Here is a 25,586-nt window from a genome sequence, read left to right as displayed (position 1 = left end):
ATATTCTCTGTTGTGCGTAGAGTTATACACATTATAAAATGTTAAATGAGTCTTTTCTTTGGTTAACGCACTGAGGCAGGGCTTTTACATGTTTCCTGCATTCAGGATGTGTATAGGCTCTGTTCATGCATGTGGTGACGCTTCTTTGGCCTTACATTGTTGTGTTTGGCACCCGATGCACAGAGAAACTTAATCCTGTGTTGCTCTTTTATTTGACCTGAAAATTACCTGTTTCCTTTTGGGGGAAAAACACTGGGGGGAAATTGTATGAGCCATTGTATTAACAGCTTGCAGAAGCTCAATTTAAGGGAATAATTATTTACAATACAGCTACTATATACCATCACAGACTTTATTACCCAAAACCTCAAAGTCAGACGACTGCTTTTTTCCACTTCTCAGTAAGAGACCACCTATAGTATAATGTAGTCCACCTTTACCAGCACTGTCTCCAATATCAAGGCGTGCATTGTGATTGAACACCCAGAAAATCCAGGTAGATTTCTAAAGCAGAGGAGGAGAGAGACAAAAAGTACTGATAATTAATGGCTGTCACAAGATACGGAGTGGATGCAGAACCATTACAGATGACATATAAATTGCTGTGTAATTTCAGATGCTATGGGCGTTTTCTGTTGGAGCAGGTCTCCTCTTGTATAGCGCCTGACAGATGATATTCAAATGGAAGTCCAGGCCAGAGGGATAGCATGCCATTGTTGAACCATTTGATATGCCAAGGACATATACTGTAATGGTCCGGGCCACATGCGGAACAGCAGATCAAACACCTTCTAGGATTTCAGGAGAATGTCGCGTAACACAAAACAAGCTCTTAAGAGACCCACATCATTATACTGCAGTGGGGAGGTTCACATTATAGTATCAGGTCTATGCGCACTAAACTATTGTTTCATGTTGACAGTCGATTTTGTTGATGTAAACGGAAACATGTATTTAGATTCATGAGAGTAAACAAAGTTGCTCTCCATTGACTGCACTGTTAACAGCCTTGGACGCTTAGTGGAATAAACACAAACCAGTTTGAGGGCCTTCATGGTCACTGATTAGTCAAATATGTCCACACACTGTCTACTAAAGGGCCTCAGCCAGTTTCCTTGTTTGATTTATGCCTAAACAGCTGCAGAGGTGGCACGCACACCAGCCAGGCCTGACACAAATGCAACATAAAGGTGGGTGCGTTTTCTTGCTCTGTAACACAATCTCCTCTCTCCCTCAGCCACTCCAGATACAGTCTGATGATCTATGAAGGTGGTTAGGTTCACGTCAAAGGGAAGACATGCAAGGCACTGGGAGTCTTAGCTAGTTGGAGGTGATCCAAGCACAGTACAGACAACTGATGATCTCTATGTTCCTGGATCATGAGCCCCATTAGCTGGCTAACAGCACGCCATGATTATGATAACACTTTGATTAATGGTCAGAAAAACCTGATGGCATAGCTGAACAGAATCGAACAAATCCATGAAAGGCATGGCTGTGAGAAAGAGCACATGTAGAAAGACCTTAATGTAGGTCATGTGGGAGTCATCATAGAGAAAATAACAGATTGTACGCATATTTACAGACTTTGCTACTAAACTTTTCAGGGAACTTGACATCACTCTTATTTTCAGAATAAGTCTTCATACTAACATGCTCACAATGACAATGTTGAAATGTTGATGTATAATGGTAATGGTGATATTTGTCTTAAAATTTGTTCATTAGTACAGCTGAGGTTGATAACAGTGTCATTCGTTTCAAATGTATTTGGTCACAGGGACAAAAAATGTAGATGTTGAGATATTTCACTCAAAACCATAAATGTGAATTTCATGTGGACACTAGGAAAAGTCCTAGCTTTACCAAAGGCTTTAAGTTTCATCCTCTGGCCACTATGGATATCTGTATACAATTTCATTGCAATCCAACCAATAGTTGTTGAGCTATTTTGGTCTGGACCAAAGTGGTGGCCCACACAGACCGACATTTCCATTACAATTTCAGACCAGATTGGCATTTTGAGGTTTCTATGTGATTCGGTCATCCTGTTAAATAAATGCAATCCTATAAACCTCCTAACATGTGCACAGATGAAGAGTAATCCCACATCCGAATCTAATCATAGTGCAATCTGCAATTTTAACTTTCATAACAGATTTTTATGTATGGTATCAGGGTTGCAGCTTCAGTTTTACAGTTTACTGGGATTTGTATTTTCTGTGTGCATGAAATCAACATAAAATGGTCAACCTGAGATCAGGTCAAGGTGTAATGTAGTGCTTTGTATAATGCATCACAGTTTTTGCAACAGAAAATAATAAATTAAAGCATACTTGACACTAAAGGCCTTTATCCTAAATCCTGTCATACTTGACAGTGATGGTTACTTGGACATCAGATCTGTGGTCCTGACTGCCCTCATTAGCCCTCCAGACCAGTTTGCCTTGTGAAGCCATCAATCAGGCCCTGCTAACAGTAATCAGTCACTTTTCAGGGCTATCAAGGCTCTTTGGACAGATAAAACCACCCAATCTGATCTGTGATTGAGGGTGGGCTGTGTGAATGGCGACATGAGGCCCCTGCTGTTTGGATTGTGTTGGTGGACTTGTTCTTCAACACACCGGCCCTACAGACACCCTGTCTCTCATCTCTGCTTTGTGAGATGAAAAGATTCACCAATGTGACAAGCAGAAGAGGGCTTAAAATAACATGTGGAAGGATAAGAGGCAAGAGTGACTGTGTTGACACTAATTAGGGAGTGAAAGAACTTAGAACTGAAAAATCTAAGATCTGAGAATCTAAGATCAGATGCAGCGGGACAGAAACAACTTGAAAGATAATCTTAGCACACTTATAGATTTGCATGCCGATGTTCTGAGCAAAGATGTTCAAAGACAGAGAGGAGGACCAAACAGAAGCGACAGAAGTGAAGATCAATTCAATCCGGAGGGAGACTTCATTTTTGAATGAACAAATATATTTAATTGACATGTGTGCAATAAAGATTAAATGTGAAAAGTCTTTGGCAACCCCCTGAAACCCCCTGATGGAGTCTAGACACTGGGGGTGGTGATGAAGGGATGAAGAGAACGCTGAAAATCTAGATATGACGAGGAAACTTAACTTCTGTAAGTTCAACTTGGGCTCTTAATATGAGGATCTGGAGGTGAATGGGGTGGAGGAGGGTCACAACAATTTGAACTGAAATGCAGCTGAGAGGAGAGCAGAAGCTTGAGAGCAACAGCATGATGGCTGAAAGAGATTGTGGCAAAGTCTAATTTGTTTGACTGAAAGAGAAAACACCTGTAGTCAACTGATTAGGAAGGAGAATATAGTGAGATAGAAATATGAATGAATGAGGCATAAAGATAATCTCCCTGATTGAACTTGTGCTGAGCTTCTTTATATTGACTACCGATCATAATAATCAATCTGAAGTAGTTATGGTGAAGTAGTATTATTTTAAGAGCCCAACCGAAACATAACTAAGAACATATAACATTCAAGCAAGTTTTAAGAAAGCTGTCAAACAGTGTAAAATTACAGTATGCTAGTTTGCTGATGTCAAATTATGTAACAAAATCAGAGTATTCACTCTATTTTCTTTTATTCTATTCTATCTTTTATTCAATAGCGGTTCGAGTTTTGCAAATGAAACAACAGTTGGTAAAGGTTTAAGACCTAAGGATATAGAGCAAGCCAAGAATAGCAAAGAATTAAAAATTGTGGGAAGGTTTAGAAGTTTTAGTTAAGAAACATGAAATGTACACCTCATTTATACTAAATCGATTTTACCTCTGATGATCTCAGAAACAAGGATTCTGACTGCGATACAAATTTAAATGAATGAGTAAAAGCATAATTTAGACATCTCTTTGAAGGAGATTGATTCATTACAATCCCAAGATAGATGTCTTACAGTGGGAAAAACATTTTTTCTTGAAAGCCCTGTCGCCAGAATTATTTATTTCCTGAAATTCGCAAGAAACTAGACCTCTGCTAGCATACATGCAGATGCACTGCCACACTTGAGGTTTAACAGGCTCCCATTAAGACACACACATTACAGCACTTCTCTTTGCTCTCACACCTACGCTGCATTCAGGGACCGGCTGCCCCAAATGGCTGTGTTGTCGTCAGTACTCTCTCCTGGGAGGTGAAAGTGTTTCGGGTTGAGACAGGCTCGTGTGAGGCACTTAGATGCATAACAGAGAAAGAGGAGGACGTAAAGGCTAGTAGGCAGATGCAATCATTTTAAACATAAAGCAATTTAGATGTAGTTTAAAAATCCTGTGGAGGCATTTTATCTGACATTACATTCTTGGTATAATGTGCAGTTAGAGGTCTGTGTTTCTGAAAGAGACAAAATGATTTATGGCCTCCGTTTGTCACCCACGGGGCCTCAAGCACTTTATCTGAAGACAAGGGACATTAACAAGACACACTTCTTCTGTTTCTTTCTAATGCACAGGCTGACTTTATTATAGAATTTGTGTTTCTTTCAGTTGACTTTCTCCTATACTTCACTGATGTTGAGTTAGAATTGCAAGCAGTAACAGGCAGCAAATGGTTGTCCTGATCTCTTTTCTTTATGCGTAGACATAAACATTAAAACTGATTTGGTTTGCAAACCCCATTACATACAGTAGATAAGCACAAATGGGGACTTTCCTATCATAGTGAAGATCAAGAAGAGTGAATGAGACTGACTGTAACACAACAACATTTGCATGTTTCCCACCAGCACCATCTATTTTCATTTGCGTAAGAGTGCAGGCAACATTACAAATTGCTATAATCCCTCAAAGCTGACAATCGTGATATGGCTGTTAATGTTGTCACTGTACTGGTTTGTGCCTCCGGGACAATGAATAATTTGTACAGTCATTTTCACGCCAGGAATTGGCTTCAGCACAGGTGATTGTGTTACAACAATGAAGTCGTATAAAAAAATGCACTGAATGCTGTAAAGCCAAGAACGGGAGGGAAAATATCCTGAAGCCAGCTTAGAATGGATCAAGTTGTAATGTCGGGGTGATTGAGAAAAGGCAGCAACACTACATCTTCATCTGTTTCCCTACATGGTGCTGATAGCTTTTTCAGCTGAAGAAAACCAATGTAAACCTGCTGCTGATGAAACTTGCCATGTGTTCTCCGGTTCCTTCCACAGAGGGAAGACCAAGCTGAGGAGAGCTTTTGTTCTGGTGTAAAAACCTGGTGTTGCAAGCACCTTTCAGCACCCCCTGATTCTGTCCACATTTACCAGGCCCCACTACACAGGTATGGTCCTGTAAGAAGGTTGAAAAGCATTGCCATGTTTCTGTCGTCAGGGGTCTGTAACCGGGATCTGTGTTTCAGCTGTTACAATGTGTACGTGCCATGTAAAATGGTTGTGATATCCTGAGAAATACATGTACTGCAGCAGCAGGAGATAATCATTCTCACTTGTAAGTTTCCATAAGTATTTTGGGGAGTCTGTGTCTGTGAGGTTCATAGCATGGAAAGAAAGTAGTAGACAGACAGGGCAACAGAGGAGGAGTGAGACTGTTCTGCTGTCTTATACTTTCAACTTCTAAGGTGTTACCACCAGAATATTTGGCAGCAAGCAAAAAGTGGGATATACTGGATTGTGGAGTCTATATTTTAAACTCCTGACCTACCAGATGTACATCATCCTGTCTGCCTTGAACACAGTCTCCTTGTCTCTCTGTGTATGATGAATGCATAGAGCTCCAAGTTAACTTTCATGTGGCAAGACAACCTAATATGTCAGAAAAAGTCATTCCAGGTTCTTAACATTAGAGAATTTGACCTGTCTTTCATTCATACCAAAAAGATAAATACTTGCTCTTACAGTAAGGTATGAAAAACGGCCTTTACACAACAGACAAGATGGCCAGCTAGTTTTTAAAGTCAATTCTCAAACCACAATCTCATCAATCAATCATACCATTGCTGCAAACTTTAAATATGTTCTCCTCTCTGCTTCTGTCAGCTCAGTTGTCATTTCAGTATGATTTGTCGCAACCCTCCTCAACCCCTTCGACCGTCAGTTCTGTCACTTCCAGCGCCCAAACTCACCGGAAGCCCGCAAGTCCTCACATCCATTCAGATCTCATCATTCTCGTCATCCCATCACCACCACCACCATTATCATCAACATCATCATCATCATCATCATCATCATCATCATCCTCCTCATTTTAGCTCGTAACTAATCATGGACATATGCATGTGCTGCGTTCATGAAAATGTCTATGTAGCAGGTTGATAATGACACTAAATATTAGCAGTGATCTGAAGTATTTTAATTTAAAATGTTGTAGTATTTTGATAGTATTGTATGCTTTTAAATTAATTAATTTATTTTTTTTTTATATTTTAGAGAGACCACTAGGGGCAGCTCGTGTACCACCAGTGCCACATATACCATAGTTTGAGAACCAGTGTCCTATACAACGGCTACACTACCCCCTTAAAATATGATGATGTCATGATGGGCTCTAATCATCAAAGACTTTTTACATTTCACAAATTTATGGTGCACGTGTCAATAAAAACTGTTCATTCTTAACGTAGTCTCTCCTGATTGAAGTGTGATCAGGCTACAAAGGTATCAGCTGCCAGATTGCAAGTTAAAATCATGTACATTGATGCAACTGTAGAGGATTAAACTGGATAAAGAGAGAAAACAATGCATGCGTGAGGAGATGACAGATAGAAAGCACCTAATTTGGTTCCAAAATGGACTATTAGACGTAACACTGTAATGCACAATATAGCAGTAATGGCTGATTGCAAGGATGGTTATTTCTACTACAAGTGACTTGCAATAATAAACTGAGGCAGGCAATTATGTTTCATCCATATGGCTGCTATGTTAAATTCATCAATCATATTCCCATGAGTTATCATTATTACTGCAAAATGCATTACTGCCAGGTATTTCCACACCAAATGAAAAAAAAATAAAAACCATAAAAATAAAAAGCCAAAATAATTATACTATATCCCTCTCATGGAACAGAAATTCTACCTAAACATTTTAGTTATTAAAGACTGTAGGTCCTACATTCCCCTCTGCTAACATTGACTCAGTCCTTTGCTCACTAATCTTATTTTACATTAAAAATTAAATAGGCCATTAATAATACACAACAATGAAAATCTAAACATCTGAGTGCTCAAACTCCATGACCATGAGAAACTGAAATAGCCAGACAGAACCAGCCTTCATCATCCTGGCATGTAAATCGTATCTTGTGAGCAGAGACTGAATTGATCATTTCTTTTTTAACACATATCACTTACTTATTATACACATTTGGCTTTGATGAATCCACCTGGTTGTGCCAATACAATTAGCATAAATATTCATAAAAATTCACAATACCGCACCAAACACCATTATATAGTACAAACAAGGTAACTTAATTTACTTACCTGACATACAGATCATGGCTGAAATAACAAGTTATTATTGTGTGATCTACTTTGTTTCCAATTTACAGAGCCAGGGCTGTGTAACAACCACTGTATTTTTTCCCCAGCACATTCACATCCCACAAAATCGCTGACCCCACTTTTCAGTTTAAGTTTTGTATTGTGAAAGCAATGCTATTCATATGGTCGAGGCACACTGCCACACACCTAGAGCTGGGGTCTGTCCAAGGTTTTTCCTTGCCGCCGTCGCCAAGTGCTTGCTCATGGTGGGAACTGTTGGGTCTCTGTAAATATTTTTAGAAAGAGTTCGTTCTAGACCTGCTCTATTTGAAAAGTGTCCTGTACTTCTGTTATGAATTGGCGCTATACAAATAAAATTTAATTGAATTGAATGGCAAGAATTATTAAAGCAACAATTGCAATTAACTTCTACACCACTGTTGTAAATATGGACAACACAAGACACAGCAAGCCAGCTAATGTTACTTATGAGTCCAACAGCAAGAAGGCCAGCTCGCCATCTGTCTTGCAGCCTTTTATTTCACAACGCTCTCGCCAACGAAAGAATCCGGTCCAAGATCCAGTCCACCTGGCCCCAAATTTGAGAACCTCCTCCTCCTGGCAGTCCAGAGCTCCTGTGCTAGAGGTGTAAACAACAACAATCCCCCAGTGCTCACATGAGCTCACGGTGCAGCTAACTGAGCTAACGGCAGCTAAACTACAGTTAGCAGCAGTTAGCAGTTAATTTACTTTAGCAACAAGTAAAGCTGTCTGTACATCAGGAAACTGTAAATCACACAAGAGTTGAGGTGGAGCAGAGGAAAAATCAGAAAACATCAAATAAATTCTTCATAAATTATAATCCAGTTTCACCAAAATCAGTGACATAGTTGGTGGTGCGTCACTTACTGCCAGACGAGAACGCACGTCTCCCAAACCAGGCACCAAAATTATTTTATGCAACAGGCACAGTGGGAATGCCAGTGTCACCATTCACCCTATTACAAGTCAGTTTGGCATCAAAATGTTGAAGCTGTTATGTTATGGTAGAAAAGTTACATAATGTTACTTTAAAATCTGAAACTGTGTGTAAAAAACAACATTTGTGCCAGCTAAAGGTTCTTCAAACTTTTTTTTCTAAACTTCATCAAATTGCCAACGTCTTCTCTGGCAAATAGAATAAGTGACAGAAGATAATAATAATTCACAGAGCGTTTCAAACCAACTGCCAAGCTTCATGATATAAGATACGATGCAGATGCCCTCAGCTTTATGGTAGCAGGGTTGAAGTACAGAAAGACTCATCTTACTGTACTTCACAAAAGTCTGAACAGTTCAGATACGCTTTACAAACCTCTCACAGCTCTCATAGGGAATGTTTTTTCCACAGTATGTTTTCAAACACAAAGCATAGCTTAAGTAATGTACATGAAGACAGCTCAGAGGTGAGTCATAATCAGTCATCTGAGTGAGAGACAACTGTAAATTATACAAAACTTGCTATAAAGTTTGCCATAATTTTTTTTCAGGTTAGCAGAATAGCAAGTTCCAGCTGTCTCTTTTCTGTGTTAATATAGTCCTATCACTGCTGTCATTTCTCCATCAGTGCTGGAGTGCAGAACCATGACATCATTTCCAAATGTTTTGAATGTCTATAATGTTCTCAATGACAGCACTGTCAGTGGAATTGGTTCTGCTACGAGCAAGGGACCAAATGTTCTCAACATAAGCTGTGCTCTGAAGTACGTCCCACGCCTGACAATCTCAAGGACATTTTCAAGATGATGTTATAGATTAGCAATCAATAACAGCCATCATTTTTCAACTTACACTTGAAAGGATAAGCCAGATGGGGAAATTGCTCAGACAAGCATGGTTTTCCCCTGAGCCTCTGATGGTATAGTCTCTTCTGTTTGCACGGGGTGACCACAAACACATGCTACTCCTTAAGGGAGTCCATCTACATGGGATGTGTTTTTGATCATTTGTCATAACGGACAAAGAAGAGATTTAAGATGACCGCACAGTCATCCTACATGTAAGAATATTGTAAAATAATCCATTTCATCTTTAATATTACATGGATTTGATTTCATGCAGAAATTGGCTCTTTAAGGAGTTTCTTCAAAAGGGAAAAATCCACTGGAAAAACTAGATGGTGTCTGGTGAACTGCCTTTGATATGTATGGATGTTCCTAAGTGTCTACAAGCCTAATAAGATTTTTTTTAGAGCATCTTTGTCCATCTGCAACAACTCTTGTGTCAGCATCATTTTAAAGCATTTGCTTTTAAATGATGCTTCTCCCTCGTCTTCTCGCCTCTGCGGACCGACAGCACATCTCAACATCTGACAGTCCTGCTGACTGTGTTCTTCTTCCGTCTCGTCCCCAGACTGCTGCTCCAGCTTCACCCGCCTGCTGCTAAGAGCCGTCCAGCTGGGATAATTGGACCCCCTGTCCACCTTTTCCTGCCATTCATGCTGCCTGAAAGCTCTCCTTCACATTAACATGGCAGCTCTCCGTGCCCTACCTCTCTGTTTGGCCTCTCATCCTCACAGACTAACTGCGCATATTTTCATTCCATACACTGCTAGGACTGGGTAATGATGACATCTGTCACTGGGAGCTGGCGGTGTCTTTGGGGTCTTGTGACCGAATGGAGAAAAGAGGAATGGAAATAAGTCCACATAAAATAACAGAAAATAGGCAGAGATTCCTTCCCCAAATGTCCTCCTTTTGCCACTTGGGGAAAAAAATGAAAATGCCAACTAATTCCACAACCAATTACATTATAGGATTGTCTACATAAATCAAAATGCTTAGACCTACTAATATTGTTGACACTGTGTTTCACAATTGTATTTTATAGAATCTTCTGGGTGGTACAGTAACCTTGTCATTATATAATGGCAGTTATTGTTCTCACCAAGGCTGTAATCCAAATTCTGTATTTTATTCCACTGTATGATCAGACAGTTTATTCAATTTATAGTCTAGGTCACTGTCAGTGCAATGTCAATAAAGCACACAAAAGTGTGAATACAGGTAAAACATACTCTATTTATATGCAAATACACAGATAGTGTGCCGAAATGTTCTGCTCTGGAAATTAATTCATTTGACTGATATATTGACCTACATGAAATTAAAATATGTGGTCATTTCAACCTACCAGCACCAGCAGAAAAAAAAAAAAAAAAACAGCAAATATGGAAGCAATTTAAAAGACCTTATAACATCTAAAGATGTGAGAAGACCTTGGATTTCAGCAGACATGCAGACTTGTTTCAAGGGCACAGTGACCACCAAAATATAAAGATATAATGACAAATAGGTATAATTACAATGGTTTCCATATGATAGTAAAGGTAATCCCTCTTGTCGTTATATTATTGCAAAAAATGGCATAATTTGCAGTAAGAACTTTTATATACAACCTGTGTAGGCTGAAGCATGTAACTGGGGAAATATATCAGAGGATATTCACTAAAGGGAAAGATTGTTGGAAATATTGATGACTAGATTTAGTCTTTAGACTAAATCAGAAGGAATGAAGATTAATTCAATATCTCTATAAGGAACAACAACATGTACTTAAAATGTGTTTAAACTCCATACACCAACACATGGTTTTCACCTCCTAAGGAAAGGGTGTGATGCATGATGAGTTTGAAAGCGTATTGGTAAACTTAGAAGTTTAATAAAAGAGTCTTTTGAATTCCGTCCACCTTGACAACAGAAGAATGCAGGTTTCACTCTCAAGCCTTTGTCCAGTTCTGCCCCAGTGGCTTTCTACTTACACAAAATGGTGAAGAGTTGTTACTTCTGTCCTCTGCTAGACAGAGTTGAGATTAAAACACTACCCTCTCAATACAAACGTGGGTTTCTGAAATTGATTATACAACTGAGCAAAAAGCTATGGCAAGTCGTTGTGTCGGGGTTTCACTGCAACAACATCTGAACCTGAGATAATCACTGTGGTTTTGTTTATTGTGCTTTCCTCTGTTTTGTTGCCAAGCCACAAAACAAGGTTTACACTGAATTGTGAAGCTTTGTTCCCATGTTGCTCTGTATCCTCAGACAGAGAGACTCCATGTACCGTCAGTCATTCAAGAAATAATGTTCACCTTCGCCGTTTTCACCACTGCTGCTTGAAGAGAGACCCGGCCATTGAGGCATGAAAGCAAAATGCAAGCTACCCTTTGGGTTGACATACTTGCAGGTTTAATTGTTCAGGCCTCAGTTCTCTCATTAGGTTACTGTCTGTAAGCACACAGTAGGAAGCTTCATCGCTCTTGCACAGATGAAAAGGTGTTGGCTCCCTGCTCTACAGTGTTTGAGTGTTTCTGCTGTTTGTCATTGACTGCAGGCTCCTCAGACTCCCCAGTGTTCTTGTTACTGCTCTCAGAGGAGCTAGTATGTCAACACACTAAACCCATGCAATCCTCTACATTCATTGAACCACAGCCATAGGGAGAGCGAGGGCTGGTTCCTTAATATCAGTAAAAGTCAGAGGGGAGGATTCCTGCTCTAACTCCTGGAGTGCACCACTGGGGAACATTAAAGTTCCTTAAAGCCTGTAATATGCATAAGATTGGCAAGACCAGTCTTTACTGGAATACTGGGGACAAAATCCTAACTGCATATATACACACACATTAACTTAAAGTTTACCTTATATTTCTTTCTACAGATACTCAATACTAATGCTGATGATTTGATTCAGCATTCTTGCTTGGATACTTCCATGTCCACACACACAAAAAAAAAACCATGGTCTCTTGCTGCCACCTAGTGAACATGAAATTCAAGTACAGCAGACTTCTACTGCAGACTATAGAAGTGGTCTCTTGCGAAACAAATTCAACACAATAAATATACTAGTAAGTAAAAACACTTTTGAAGCAAAAACGTTAGTCCATAATTATTATTATTATTTTTTTTACTTAAAAATGTATATATAGCAATTCCGACCCATGAAAATGAAAATGTAAAAATTGTTTTTGAAACAAAATGTAATTGTGGCCAGTGTGACAGTATCATTTAAAAAAGACAACCTGGACACATTTCACAAATTCTACATAAAGGCCACACATAAAACATGGGCAAAAATACTCAAATTAACAGCATGAACAAACACTTTCTATACAGTATCCATTGCAGAGGACGCCAAATAATTCTTGTTTTGGACTTTTTTTTAGCTGTAGCCTTGTAATGTTATTTATAGACCACATAATTTTTACTTCATTTCCGTGTAGAAAACTGTGGCTCTATAATGAAACAATGTCCAAGGCAGAGAAACAGTAAAGACAGTCAAAATGATTTCTCATGCCACGGCGGGCAAGCATTTCATATTAACAATTCACATATCAAAGTGAGGATGTGTTCTAGGTTGAGATCACTCGAGTTCCTTGAACCGTGCAAACATGGCCTTGCGTACAGCTTGTTTGTAGGTGGCGTGGTCCCAAACGACAGGCTCTTTCTTTTTCCTCTGCTGAAGACAAAAGTGAAAAGAAAGGTTTATAAACAAACAAGAAATGCAACATGACATTTAGAAATTAAATAAAGCTTCACACCTACCGGAACAGGTTCAGCTCCTAAACCAGGTCTGTCACTGACTTTATTCATCTCCCTGAGCATAGAAAACAACCGGTTAAGACAGAAATGTCTAATAAAACTACTTAAATGCCCCCCCCCCCAATTTCGATAACACAGTCAGTTAAAAGCACACCTACCTCGAGCTTCCAGCCCAGGTATTATGATGCTGGGGCTGTTGGTGATGGTGTTTTCTTCTTTTCTGTTCCGGTGATTTGGAAGTTTCTCTGGCATTTAGCTATGAAGAATACATTCCACCTTTAGTAATCGAATGACAACCTGATACTCTCCAAAGTATATTTTCTCTACAATCGTCACTTACTTCTTTTTCCTGGTTCTCCAGTGCCTCTAGCTCCTTCTTTGACCTCTTGATCTTTAGGTGGATCTCCATATTTTGCTGTTGAGACAATAAATCAAGTATTAGAGGCTATATTTATAGTGTCACTGTCGACTATTGTTCATAAAGAAGTTATTTGTACCTTGTGAAGGTCAGAAAGCTGCTGGTGGCGAATCAGAGCGTCCTTATTGGGAAACTGTCTCCTACACAGCAGGCAGGCCATCTTCTTCCAGTCTGTCAGCTTGTTGTCCTTGTCTTCAAACTGGCCGCCCTGACTGCTTTTAGCTGCATCCTCCTTATCTTCTTCCACCTCTTCATCACTTCCAGTTGCAGCATAGTCTGATGCCAGCAGACCCAGGGATCCCATTGGACGCTGGGGATGCAAACCAGACAAACGTTAAAGACAACTGTTATAATTTCCTAATCATTCAAAATAAAATAAAACGAAATACTGGTCTATCCACTTAATTTAACTTTTTAAATGTCTCTCTGACCATGCACCACGCAGAGGATTCTTACCTTTGACTTTTCATCTTTCTTAGGAGGAGCAAGGGGCTTCTTAAAAAGATCATCAGCACCCGAGATCTAAGGATGTAGACACAGAACAGGGACAAAAATAATTAAAATATATAATAAATACTTATATCTATATTCACTATAAAAACTTAATGCGCAGAAAAGATCATGTGTGGAAGTGAGTCCCTGACCTTCCTCTCAAAGACAGCAAAACCAGCATCAGCTGACTTGGACTGCCTCCTATCGTCATCCAGACCACCCTTCAGCACCGGTGACGCAGAACGGACGCATTCCTTTTGACGATTCTGGATCTTTGCCCAGCGCTCCATATCTTTCATGATCTGCAAACAGCAACACATTTCTTAACCATCTCTCCTTTACACATCTATGTTTCACATTTTGTGCACTAGTATTTTGACTGAAGTGCTACCTTGACAGCAGCAAGACTTCTCGGTTTCTCCTCTTTGTCCTTTTTAGCAGGGTCGTCGTCATCTTTCTTCTCTGGAGTTCCCGTAGTTGTAACAGGCTCCAGAGCAGAGGCGGCAGCAGAACCAGGAACTAGTGCCGGAGGTGCTGCGCCGGGGGGAGGCAGCAATGGGGCTTTCTTCATTTCCAGAGGAGCATCTGCTGCTGGGTTGGAAAGAATGGCCTGGTCTTCAGCAGTCATGATCCCAGGTTGGGTCTCTGCAGAATTCCCTCCTGGAACTGGGATGTAGGTCTTTGACGCAGCATCCCAATAAAGGTAGTCTTGGGTTTGAGCGTTGTAGAAATACTACACACAAAAAATGGAGGGGAAAAAAAAGAGCTATAACAACAGAAACCAATCACTGAAGACACATTAATGGTGGCAATAGGGTGTATATGTAAGCTGTATATTAGGAAATCATTCAAAAACACCCCCTCCATCTTTACAGTCAGTACTTAATTATGTTAGGTTGTTAAGTATACATTTCAGATTGTGCAAGTTACAATAAGCTCTTCAAATATTTTCTTAAGGAGGATACAATTACTTCTGGGTAGATGTGTATTAGCTGTACAGTCTTTATAATTCTCTGGTCGGTTACCGACTGCAGCACATTACCTAGAATTTGCATATACAACATTACAACACTCTTCGCCACTAATAACAAATTTCCCTCCAGGGATCAATAAAGTATTTCTTATTCTGATTCATAAGCCAGAGAAAGCATTGGGTTGTCTTGTAATCTCACCCTGGAGTTAGGGTCGTAGTACAGTGTCGTCTCAGGATCGTAGTAGAAGCCTGATGTGGCGTCGTACAAGTAGTTGGTCATGTCTGGAATCTCAGAGCCTGAAAGAATTTGGACGAATAAATATGACATTTGCATTTATTCATTTGACGAGATGCTTTTGTCTAAAAAAACTTCTAAATGAGGTTAAATTCAAGCCACCGAAGATCAGGGAGAAGCCTTTGAGAAAAGGTCAGCCTCAACATTCCCAATCTTACACATCTCAGACCTTTCCTTTAGAGTTCTTTCTTTAATGAAATGTCAGACTGAAGTTCAATCTAAACGCAAAAAGCCTGCAGGAGTTTGTCACCATTTACTGAAAAATAAATACAACAATACAAAACTATACTGGAGTAGATTACTACAATGTTGCAACAATACCGACAGAAGATGATTAACACGTTTCTGGATTTGAATGCTTAGTTTGTTTCTTACCATAGATGTAGGTCTGTGATCCATCTACGCCGACTGTCATCCCAGCTGATTCTGTGGGCACATGGGGTCCACCAGCCTGGTACGACAGATCAACAGTTGGAGTCTCTCCGTAGCCAACTCCCTAAGAGGTGTTAAAGGAGATGTACAATTTACTGCCCAGCTTTGAGACAAGATATCTACAGCTTTACTTTTTGTTTGGTAACCTACCTGTCCAATGCTGGGGTCTGATGACAGAGCAGGATTAATGCTGCCAGTCAACAAATCACCTGGTAAAACAAATGAGAGACTCCTTAAAAACAGTTTTATGTTCAGACTTAGCAATAATAACAGTGCTCAGGGACCAAGATAACAAAATATGTGCGCCTGAGTTAGTCTCACCTTGCATTCCAGCAGGGGCCCCCGCCGGTGGCTGCAGAGGTTGCAAGTACTGTGGAGGTTGTGGGTACTGATGCTGCTGAAATTCCAAATATCACAGGTCATCTGAGAGCTCTCACAATCGTCTTCTTTTTAATAACATTGTATAATAACCCGATAAAACACGCACACACAACTTACCCCCATCATGTTGGTCTCAGGTGGGTACCCAAGGATGGAATTGTTTGGTTTATCAAAGTCTCTTCTGAAACTGAAAGAGATGGAAAATCATCATCAGGAGCAAATTAGAAGATTTCTCTACTAGACATAGCTGATATGAAAATGGCGACTTACTTTTGGTTCTTGAGGGGTTTTGCGACCTCAGCATAAACTCTAACGCCATCGATATAAAGGGGTCTGGGTTTAGTGAGGAGCTCAACCAGACGAGTCACTTGCTACAAAAGAAGACACAATGCTAAGTGCTGGACAGTCACAGGCAAATACCGGACAAAGATGATAATCACAAACTCCAACAGAACATGATATTATAAATCAACAGCAAATTGTGTGCATTCATGTTGTTTTTAGGTACCTCATGGGAGTCCATGTCAACAAAGCAGAAGCACTTGGCTCCTGGTGGCTTGGCCTTGACTAGGCGAACATTTCTTTCATCCAGATATGCAAAGGGATCCAAGGCTTTCAGGATAGTCTCTACTGTGGTGGTGGGCTTCACATTTTTTATTATCATGGCTGTACAGTAACACAAGAGAAAGGGTTTTTTTACCCAACTTTGTTATGAAAGACAAAAGCACATAAACAAATATGTCTATGGATTGCCAGTGCTTATGGCGATAAGATAAACCTGCTGAAGTCAACATACTTTTGCTGTCTTTAAAGACGGAGTCAGACTGGTGTGAACTGTGATGAGGAAGGTTGCGGTTGCCCCAAGGCTCGGCCTGCTGTTCAGTTTCTTGCTGTTGGAGCTGTTGGTCCACTTGCTGCTGCCAAGCTTCTGGAGTCAGGTCAGAGCTACGCTGCCACTGGCTGTGGGGCAAGGGTTCCATAGGGCCTTTGGGTTTGGACCCATTCAGGTTGGTCTTCAACTCTTCTAAAGGTTCATCTGGTCTTGGCAACTGGGGTTCCTGGAGTTGAGGTACTTTGTTATCTGACTCCTAAATTACAGAGATGGGAAATAAGGGACACCTTTAATCACTTTTAAACTGTATTAAATGGATACTATAAATAAATATAAAAGCAGTCTTTATTTTAGCTTTTCCCTCATTTAATAAGCACAGCATATTTTACTGAATTTTAGTAAGAAGGCTTCCCGTTTTCTGCTCTGCTCCAAGTTGCCTCACTAATTTGCTGTTACTGCTGTTTGATGTTAATGCAAACAACATTAACTCCATCCAGGGTATAATCCAAGGCTTTTACTGTACAACCTCAGTAGGAAGTGTTCGATTTTGTTTATAGTGCCTTTAATTGTGAACCATTATTCTAGTACAGAAAAAACAAACAATCATTTCCTGTCACTACACTCACATGAACACCTCTTTCATGCTCATCTGGCTGGATGTACTTCATGGATGTTGTTTTAGTGCCAACTTTTAGGGACCCCTGGAAGAAGAACAGAAATATGATCAATCAGCATCATACAACAAAGGCGACTTATATGTTAAATAATGCCCATGACACCCTACATGCACTGTGGCAGGTTTAGCCCTCCTCTTCACTGCAGAAGATAAAAGGGGCAAACACTTAAGATGGTGTGCAAAGCCCAGACCAAGGACCATGCTTCACACAGGCCATTTCCCCCCATACTACGCTAAATAGTTTAAAAAAGGAACTACAAATTAGGGCTGCAACTAACAATTATGTTCTGTATCGACTAATCTGAAGATTACTGTATCAATTCATTAAGTGACTGTTTGGTCCAGAAAATGTCAGGAACAAGTGAAAAGGGCCCTTCACAATTTGCTAAAGCCCAGGTTAAAATCTTCAAATTGCTTGTTTTGTCTGACCAAAACCCAACGAGATGCAATTTACTATCACACAATACAAAGAAAAGCAGCAAATCCTCAACCTAAAAGCTGGAACTAGGAAATGTATGGTATTTTGACTAAAACAAATTATCAAAATAGCTGCTGAGAGCTGTCCACAACACAATCCAAAAAGATTTTCAACTGAATTTCGTAGTGCCAAATGAGAACCATGCCAGAAACCATAACTATACCGTAGTAAAATACCCAGTTTCCAAGACCAGAATTCGTTGGTATGAAAAACTTGCTGTTTCAAAGGAAAGCTCATGGCACACCTAAATGTACTTTGCAAACTGGTAGCAGTGTTTAACATCCATAATTCTGATGTAGGTTGTGCATTTCAAAAGATGGATTTAAATCCACAGTGGTCCCGATTTGCACAAAACAGAATTAACCATTAAAACCATGGATAAAGCTATAACGTAAAGCACAAAGGAAAAAAAACAACAAACACCCATGATAGCTTCTAGGTGGCTATTTGTATAACTGACTACACAACTACTTGCATCTTCTAGTTTTTAACCACAGAATGTTGTTTATTCTTTATCAGATCCCCCTTAGCTTCTGCAACGGCGGTTGCTAAACTTCCTGGGGTCCAACAAGTTAAAAATAAAGCTGTGTGCTACCGAATGTGTACAACCAAAAGCTCTACAAAAAATAAAATAAAAATAAAAATAAAAATAGCCAGGCCAAACAATAAGCTGGTACATACTTCAGTAAAAATTAAACCGTTCCCAACTACCCCGAGATAAGGGGCTGTTTTACAGACATCATCAAAGCACATCAGTCCTGGCCAGTGTTGAAGACTGCATTGTGTCAAGATGTGAACTTCACAAATTGTTCAGAGCAGTTCAAAGAGTAGAAATCCTGGTGCCAAAAATGCACTGACGATGAGTTCAAGAGGACACGCACTCTTCAGGAAAGCCACAGATGATTGAAAATGTCTTGAACTGGTGAAAGAATATTGCCACAAAAGGACAGTTGCAGAAAGACAAGACTAAAGAGTTTTCAGCCACCTTGTGAGGTTGTAATGTCCATTGTGAAGAAAACAAAAATATTAAAAATAGATACACCAAAGTATTAGACAAATGTTTACTCCAAAGGGGATCACCAAAGTGCACAAAGACCCCAAATGTCAGCACCAAAAAGCATGCATTATCCATCCAACAGATGAGAAATTTCGCTTTGAACCACAAATGCAACCTCATGGTGTCACTAGAGGAAAAGTCTGGGGATCATCAAAGTTATTAGGCCCTCTGGGAACCATGGATATCTGCATCAAAATATGTGCCAATCCATAGAGCAGATGTAGAGCTACTTCAAGTAACCAAATAAGTTACATTTTTGAACTGCTGTTAGATAAAAAGGTCAAGGTGAAAACCATTCCATGAGAATCTATCCAATGCTTGTTGAGACATTTCAGTAAAAAAAGAAGAAAAACAAAGTTAACCTCCTAATGGTACTTAGACTAAACTCAGGGAATTACCAAAGCCAGGATCTATCATCTGGGGACCATGATTATCTGTACTAAATTTCACAGCAATGCATCCAATAGTTGTTAAGATATTTGACAACAACTATCAGTTTCAGTGTTAGGCCAACTGTCATAGATCCAAGCTGCTAGCGTAGCTAAAAACCCCAGACGCTATGAAGACCCATAAATGGCTGAGAAAATTATACTTGTTGAAAATACAATTTTTAAGAGCTACGTCTAATCTTAAAAATAATATTTTTCTCTTACAAAGTCAACAGTTAAACTATAGCTGCAGGGTTCTCAGTAACAAGGTTGCATTCAGACTAACGTTAGCCCGGTATGAAAAAAATACAGCCGTCTCATTCTTTTAAATGAAGCTATCCTGCAACATAACCCACCCCAGAGGGCTCCAGCAAAAATGCAGGGTCATCCGGCAAAAAAGTTGAACCCACTTCAACTTTTGCTGGACTATAGTGCGACATCCTCTGGCAAGGTGCAGCAGTACCCAGTAAATTATATACACAGTCCTGGTAGATTACTAAACTAGCATTTTCCAGGGTTGTAAAATCCTCTGTTTTGGTGTCCGATATGGCTTCAACCTCACAGATCTGTCACTCCAACTGGAATTTCAGATCACTTGTACCTGAAACAAAACACGCCCCGATTGTTCAAGCGCAGGACTGTTTTCGGGCTGAACATCTGCTAAGGCATTGCTAAGCAAAATGTACTTGTGTAGGACTAAACAGAACACAGGAGAATGTTCTTCGCAAGTCAAGCCAAGTAGAAAACCAATATTTTCTAAGAAACTAAGACTTAAAAGTGCGACCCTTCAATCCGCAAAATCACAACACAGGAAATGGTGGCTACATACCGTACCTTCATTTTCAGTATCATCGTAAAGTCTTCCTCAAATAATAAAACCTCCTAACTGTCAGCAATCTGTTTCTGGGTAAATCCATTCCAGGGTTAGGCAGTTTTGGGTTAAAATTTGAAACTGTAGGAGTAGCAGGGCAAGTAAATAATGGGAGGGAAACCTACTGTATGTCTGTGCACATACACTGTTGAAACTGATTACATATTTTAAGTGTTATACAAGTAACCTGAAGTACTATCCTGGCTTTGTGGACAAGTACTTATATAATTTATGTAGAGTTAGGAAAAACTATTGCGGTTTTAAATATTAGCATCTAAAAACTGACATCTTCATCTCCTTTACCAAAGTGAGTTCACTAAATGCAACAGCAACCCCTTCCCAGGTTCTGTCCCTCCCCCATCTACTAAAAACCCTCTCAACCCCTCATAATCCTGATGGGAGAGACGGCCTTCGTAGAGTGACGAGGATGGGCCACCTTGTTGGACTCCATGAAGTGGACTGCATCCTCGAGGTTTAAAAACTCCACATAGGCCGTATCGTAGCTGTAACCTGGGGACAGCATTTGAAATACAGATGGGTTTTTGTTAGTCAATGCCAGTAATGACAGTCACCCACTAAAACATAAAAGACAGCAGTTCGTGAATACATCGAAATCAGTGTGAGCGAATTTTTACACTTTTACTGACACACATACCTTTTCAGGAAAACACACATTTTGTTTATGCTTTTTTCTATTCAGCCTTTTGATGACTGACATATCAGACTTTGCCAGGAAAGGCTTTGATAAAGCCAAGCCTTAACGGACAGATATTCCAGACCAGTGGCAGTGAACAACTGCGTGGTGTGCACCATGGAGACAGAAAATGTACCATTCGTGTTTACATAAAATAAATAAAATAAAAAAGGCTCCTCATTTTTCTTTCTGTGATGGACATTTGGATATATTTGTGCAAAAATTAACAACCTTTGAGACATAATCTTCACAAAAAGGCATGGCATCAGCTACAACCATGTTTACAGCGATCCACTGTTGAAAACTCTAAAGCACGTTTAGATCAGCAGGATGAACAAAGCACTAACAAGGCAGTCTCCATTTCAGGTTTGTGGACATTATTTTTCTTCAGTCAGAGCATTTATATAAAGTGTCCCTGAAGGACACATTCAGTGAGTCGCTTGTTTTTGTGACAGACATTGAATATCACTCTCCAAAGCTCCTTATATTGAATCCTTGGTAAATCCTGTAATTGCTGACAATGACCCCAAATCCTCAGACATGAAAAAAGGATGCCATAACAGAACCCCCCCCACCCCCCTTTCTTCTATACTGAGCAAGTTCACACAGACCACCAACAACAAAAGCAACCAAGAACGTAAAAAAGAAAGAATGCGGAGTTTCGAATGTCGTAAAAGCGAGATATCGAGGGACACGTTAGCGATCGACTGCCCCAAACAGTTCCGCAAAGAAACTCAATTCTTACCTGGCACAACATTTTTGATTTTCATCCCCTGCATTGGCACACCATCACGGACTGCAAAGGCACCAAGGATCTGCAATAGAACATTTCAAAATGAGTGAGTTATGCCATGCCCACAATACTAGTACAGTCTGGTAACCATAACTAAATACTACATAAAGTTGCTTTTCTGTTTGATTACCTGCTCCATTGTGGCAGTCTTTGGAATACCAATTATGGATATTGTATTGGAAACTTTGTCCTCCACTGATGCACTCCTGTAATCTTGATCCTTTTACAGAAATGATGATTAAAATTCTGGTTATGAAACATCACAATATTATAATACAAATGTAATCTATGAACAAATAGTAGCAAAATAAAAAAGACACGTACCTGAGAACCAGACTCACTAAATTTTGATGGTGTGATTGGTTTAGATTCTTTGATGAGTTTGTCTGGTGCCTGAAGTGCCTCGCGTTTGTAGTCAAAAGCCCTCCCAGACCCTGTTCTGTAGTCGATGTCCCTGTAGTCTTGGTCTCTCGTCTGTACTGTGCTGCTGCTTTCAAAATCACGTTCTGACCCCATCTTACCCCTGGCAGGTCCCTGATTGTGTGGGATATCCTTCAGCCCTTTAAAACAATCACTTGGCACCTGGATCTCATGTGCGGGCTGATTCTTCTCTTTATGGTAAGGGGGCCTTTCGTCACGATTGGATTTATTCTGACTATGCTTTGGGTCCCTTTCTCCAAGCCAATGTTTATTCTGATTTTCTCTCCCAAGAGGGCCAGTAAGGGGACTTATTTCTGGGTGTGGGTGGTTTTGTGGAGGTTTGCTGCCAATTGTTGGGAGATCCATAGCGGGAAAGTGGTCACCACGAGGAAAGCCAACATCTTTCCCTGGGAATTCAACGGGTGGCCTGTCCCTTTCTTGAAATGGTGGTGGATCTCTAACATTTACGTCTCGGCCAAAACCTACAGGAAAGTTGGGTTCGGGTACACCTCCCATGCCTTTACCCATGTTCAAGAAAGGATTTTTGTCCTTTTGACGGTTCTTCCATTCCTCTGCAAGAGTCATCTCTTCACCACTTCGATAATCCATAAGGGGACTACCACTTGAATCTGTATATTCTCTCTCTCTGAGTGCATCTTCTGCACCCATAAACTCTGATCTTTGAGGGCCAGAAACATCTGAAGGCATGTCTGATCTTGCCCTGTCCACTGGAGGGACATCACTGTTTCCAAATCTCAATGGCGATCGATCCCTACCTCTAAATTCAGCTGCTGGTCCGTGACGATTTCTGAAATCCATATCAGAGTCAAATCCACCTCTTGGATTGAAAGGTGGCCCTCCTCTTCTGTCAGTGTCCATCATTCTCCTTTCACGTGGAGGCATGTCCATATCATAGCGATCAGTGTCACCAATGCCCACTGGGGGCCTATCACGCATGTCCCTAAATCCATCATTTCGCTCCATTCGGTCCACAGGAAACCCCCCTCTTCTTCCTTCAACATTGGGATTGTTGAACTGTGGCATGTTATAGTGAAATGACTCTCTGTCTCTGTCCATAAATCTGCTGTTTGGTTCCCGTGGCGGCATACCCCTCCCTCCCATGTCTGAGTTCCTGCCTGGTCCCGGGAAACCAGAAGAAGAATTCATAAGTTTGTCTCTGATGGAAGTTTCATAGTGCCTTCTAAGGCTCAAGTCTTGCTCTTCTCCTGGTCTAAAAAAATCTCTGTTTGGCTCTCTACCTCGCATTTCACGTGGGTCCATATCACGCCCCCTCATGGGTGGCCCATCCATCCTCCTCATATCCATAGGTGGTAGATCTAGAGGTCTTGGGCCCATATGACCCATGGGACCCATGTTCATGCCGTCTCTACCTCTGTAATCCGGCATGGGACGATCTCTGCCACCAAACATTTCTCCACGATGATCGCCACTGGAATGTATATTAACATGTTAGGCTTCTGATTAATTTGAAATGCACAGGCAGGGAAAAAATATCAAGTTGATTTTCAATTGCCCAACCATAAAGGCATACAAAGGGGGGGCAATATGATAGTAAATACTGGGAAGTCAGACATTTTTCAATTAACTGCAATATGGTGAGTAGCTATAGAATGCAGAAATATGAGAAAATTATAGTTGCTAAATATGTAAACAAATACTGAATGGTTTAAATCAGTTAATGCAATAGGATTTCCAGAAAATTTTAAAATTACCTATAAATCAAGATCACATTATAAATGTATATAAAATATGATATCAGATTTTAAACATATTGCCCACCCCGGCAAGCAGCGTTACGGGAAAACACAAAAGTGCAATTACTATAAATATAAATAAAATAACATTTGTTTCCTTCTTACTAATAAGATGAAATATGACGGAATTATGTTTGTTTACCGAAAGGGTGGTCCTCCCCGTGGTCCTTGCCCTGGCCCTGGTCCGTCCCACATTGTAAGTCAGTATCTTATCTGCAAGTCAAGTGAAAGGTTTGTATTATATTACGAAGAGTAACATGAATGCACCACTTTGACTTGGCAACGATGGATATATGTTACCCATCACAACCGATAAGAAATTGACTTTGACGGCACAATCTGACACGAGAGTGATTAAAAATCTCTGAACACACAGCCACATGAATATGATTGTTTACATGTTGGCGAGTAACGTAAGTTATATTATGTCTGTGCTACAGTGGCGATACTTAAAAGATGGCTGCATACGCCAAACCCGGGGCAAGAAACACTAGGTGGTGTGATCGCTAATGCTGGCCCGCTAATTATAGCCATCACTAGGCCTTCATAATCTACGCCACAGCACAAACAAGTCACGTTAGTAATGAAAACAACTGTGCTGCAGTGAAAAGGGGGAATTAAAGACAACAGCCGTATGAAACGGTGATGCTAGTGTGATTAATTTAACGAGCTATAGACCATTACACACCAACGTCAGTCCATCGGCAAAGACCATTCACAGGGTGACGCTATCGGAGCTAACTTGGCTAGCGTTAGCGTTAAAGAGCCGGTTTCTTGGCGTTAGCTCGCAGCTGAGCAGCATCCTTTGAAATAAAAACACATTTCAATCCACTGTGTACTTCTCCTTTAACGAGTAGATATTATTCGTTTAGGACCCACCTTGCTTCGCTTGTTCTCCGAGCTCAGTGTCGGTATTGAAGAGGATTTGTCGCACAGGCCGTCGATGGCTTCTGCGTATTGATGACAAACTGAGACCAACGTCAAGGAGGACTTCTTCTACGTCTGTTTGTTGCAGCGGAGACTCGGCTTACTTCTTCTTCGTTCCTTCGACGCACATGGAAACTAGACGCTTCCAGGTGAAGTTCTGCCACCCAGCGGTCATTAAAGACAGCCACTTTTATATTAGATTTTATTGGTTTTGATGAAAAACATTCACGTTATCATCATCAGGTATCATGTTTTATCATTCTATAAAAAGTTCTATATTTATAGAGCTACAACAATACCATAATATGACCCATGCTTGAGTTTTAAATAAACAAATCTTAGTGGAAAAATCAGTGCAATAATGATAAATGATAATAATTAGAATAACCACAATAGTATTATTATTATTATTATTATTAATAATAATAATAAATCCTCTGTTATCTAACTTACTACTTTACCAATTTGTGTAATTTGGCATACAGAATATTATGGTTTAGCATAGATTCACCTTGGCTGGGACATAATATTATCTGTACATATGTCGCATGTATTATTGATTCTGTATTAACTGTCAGAAAATCTTGCTTTTATGCCATCAAAAATTGATACTGTTACTTTT

The 25,586-nt window shown here is 40.1% G+C and overlaps 1 protein-coding gene across 3 annotated transcripts; it reads right to left on the bottom strand.

Moving 5' to 3' along the window:
* Window positions 1–12,357: 12,357 nt before the first annotated feature.
* On the bottom strand, window positions 12,358–25,051 carry LOC127371397 (RNA-binding protein 6). 3 transcript variants are annotated; one of them, XM_051414176.1, is made up of 23 exons: window positions 24,917–25,051; window positions 24,180–24,250; window positions 22,167–23,712; window positions 21,973–22,062; window positions 21,795–21,864; window positions 20,792–20,865; window positions 17,472–17,546; window positions 16,810–17,101; window positions 16,522–16,679; window positions 16,284–16,384; window positions 16,131–16,200; window positions 15,954–16,029; window positions 15,783–15,841; window positions 15,576–15,696; window positions 15,105–15,202; window positions 14,324–14,665; window positions 14,085–14,234; window positions 13,897–13,962; window positions 13,520–13,750; window positions 13,363–13,437; window positions 13,181–13,278; window positions 13,026–13,077; window positions 12,358–12,939 (listed from the first exon to the last, which is right to left on the bottom strand). In XM_051414176.1, exons 2-23 carry the CDS (start codon window positions 24,230–24,232, stop codon window positions 12,844–12,846), a joined length of 3,993 nt encoding a protein of 1,330 aa, XP_051270136.1. In that variant the 5' UTR covers window positions 24,233–24,250; window positions 24,917–25,051; the 3' UTR covers window positions 12,358–12,843. The 3 variants fall into 3 exon arrangements, with proteins under 3 accessions (XP_051270136.1, XP_051270138.1, XP_051270137.1); XM_051414178.1 differs by having other exon boundaries at window positions 12,358–12,936; XM_051414177.1 differs by having other exon boundaries at window positions 15,954–16,026.
* Between the last annotated feature and the right edge of the window lie 535 nt (window positions 25,052–25,586).

This window comes from Dicentrarchus labrax, unplaced genomic scaffold, assembly GCF_905237075.1.
Source record: "Dicentrarchus labrax unplaced genomic scaffold, dlabrax2021, whole genome shotgun sequence".
Lineage (NCBI taxonomy): Eukaryota > Metazoa > Chordata > Actinopteri > Moronidae > Dicentrarchus > Dicentrarchus labrax.
Note: the sequence above shows the minus strand (reverse complement) of the source record. Positions and strands in the feature narration are given on the sequence as shown.

What these genes read in the sequence shown, in the direction of transcription:
- LOC127371397 (XM_051414176.1), bottom strand. Translation starts at nt 24,232, where the DNA reads ATGTGGGACGGACCAGGGCCAGGGCAAGGACCACGGGGAGGACCACCC. An exon ending in AATCAAAAATGTTGTGCCAG is followed by an intron (nt 20,866 to 21,794) that starts GTAAGAATTGAG and finishes TGCTGTCCCCAG; the next exon opens with GTTACAGCTACGATACGGCC. An exon ending in GGCCCCTGCTGGAATGCAAG is followed by an intron (nt 15,842 to 15,953) that starts GTGAGACTAACT and finishes TTGTTTTACCAG; the next exon opens with GTGATTTGTTGACTGGCAGC.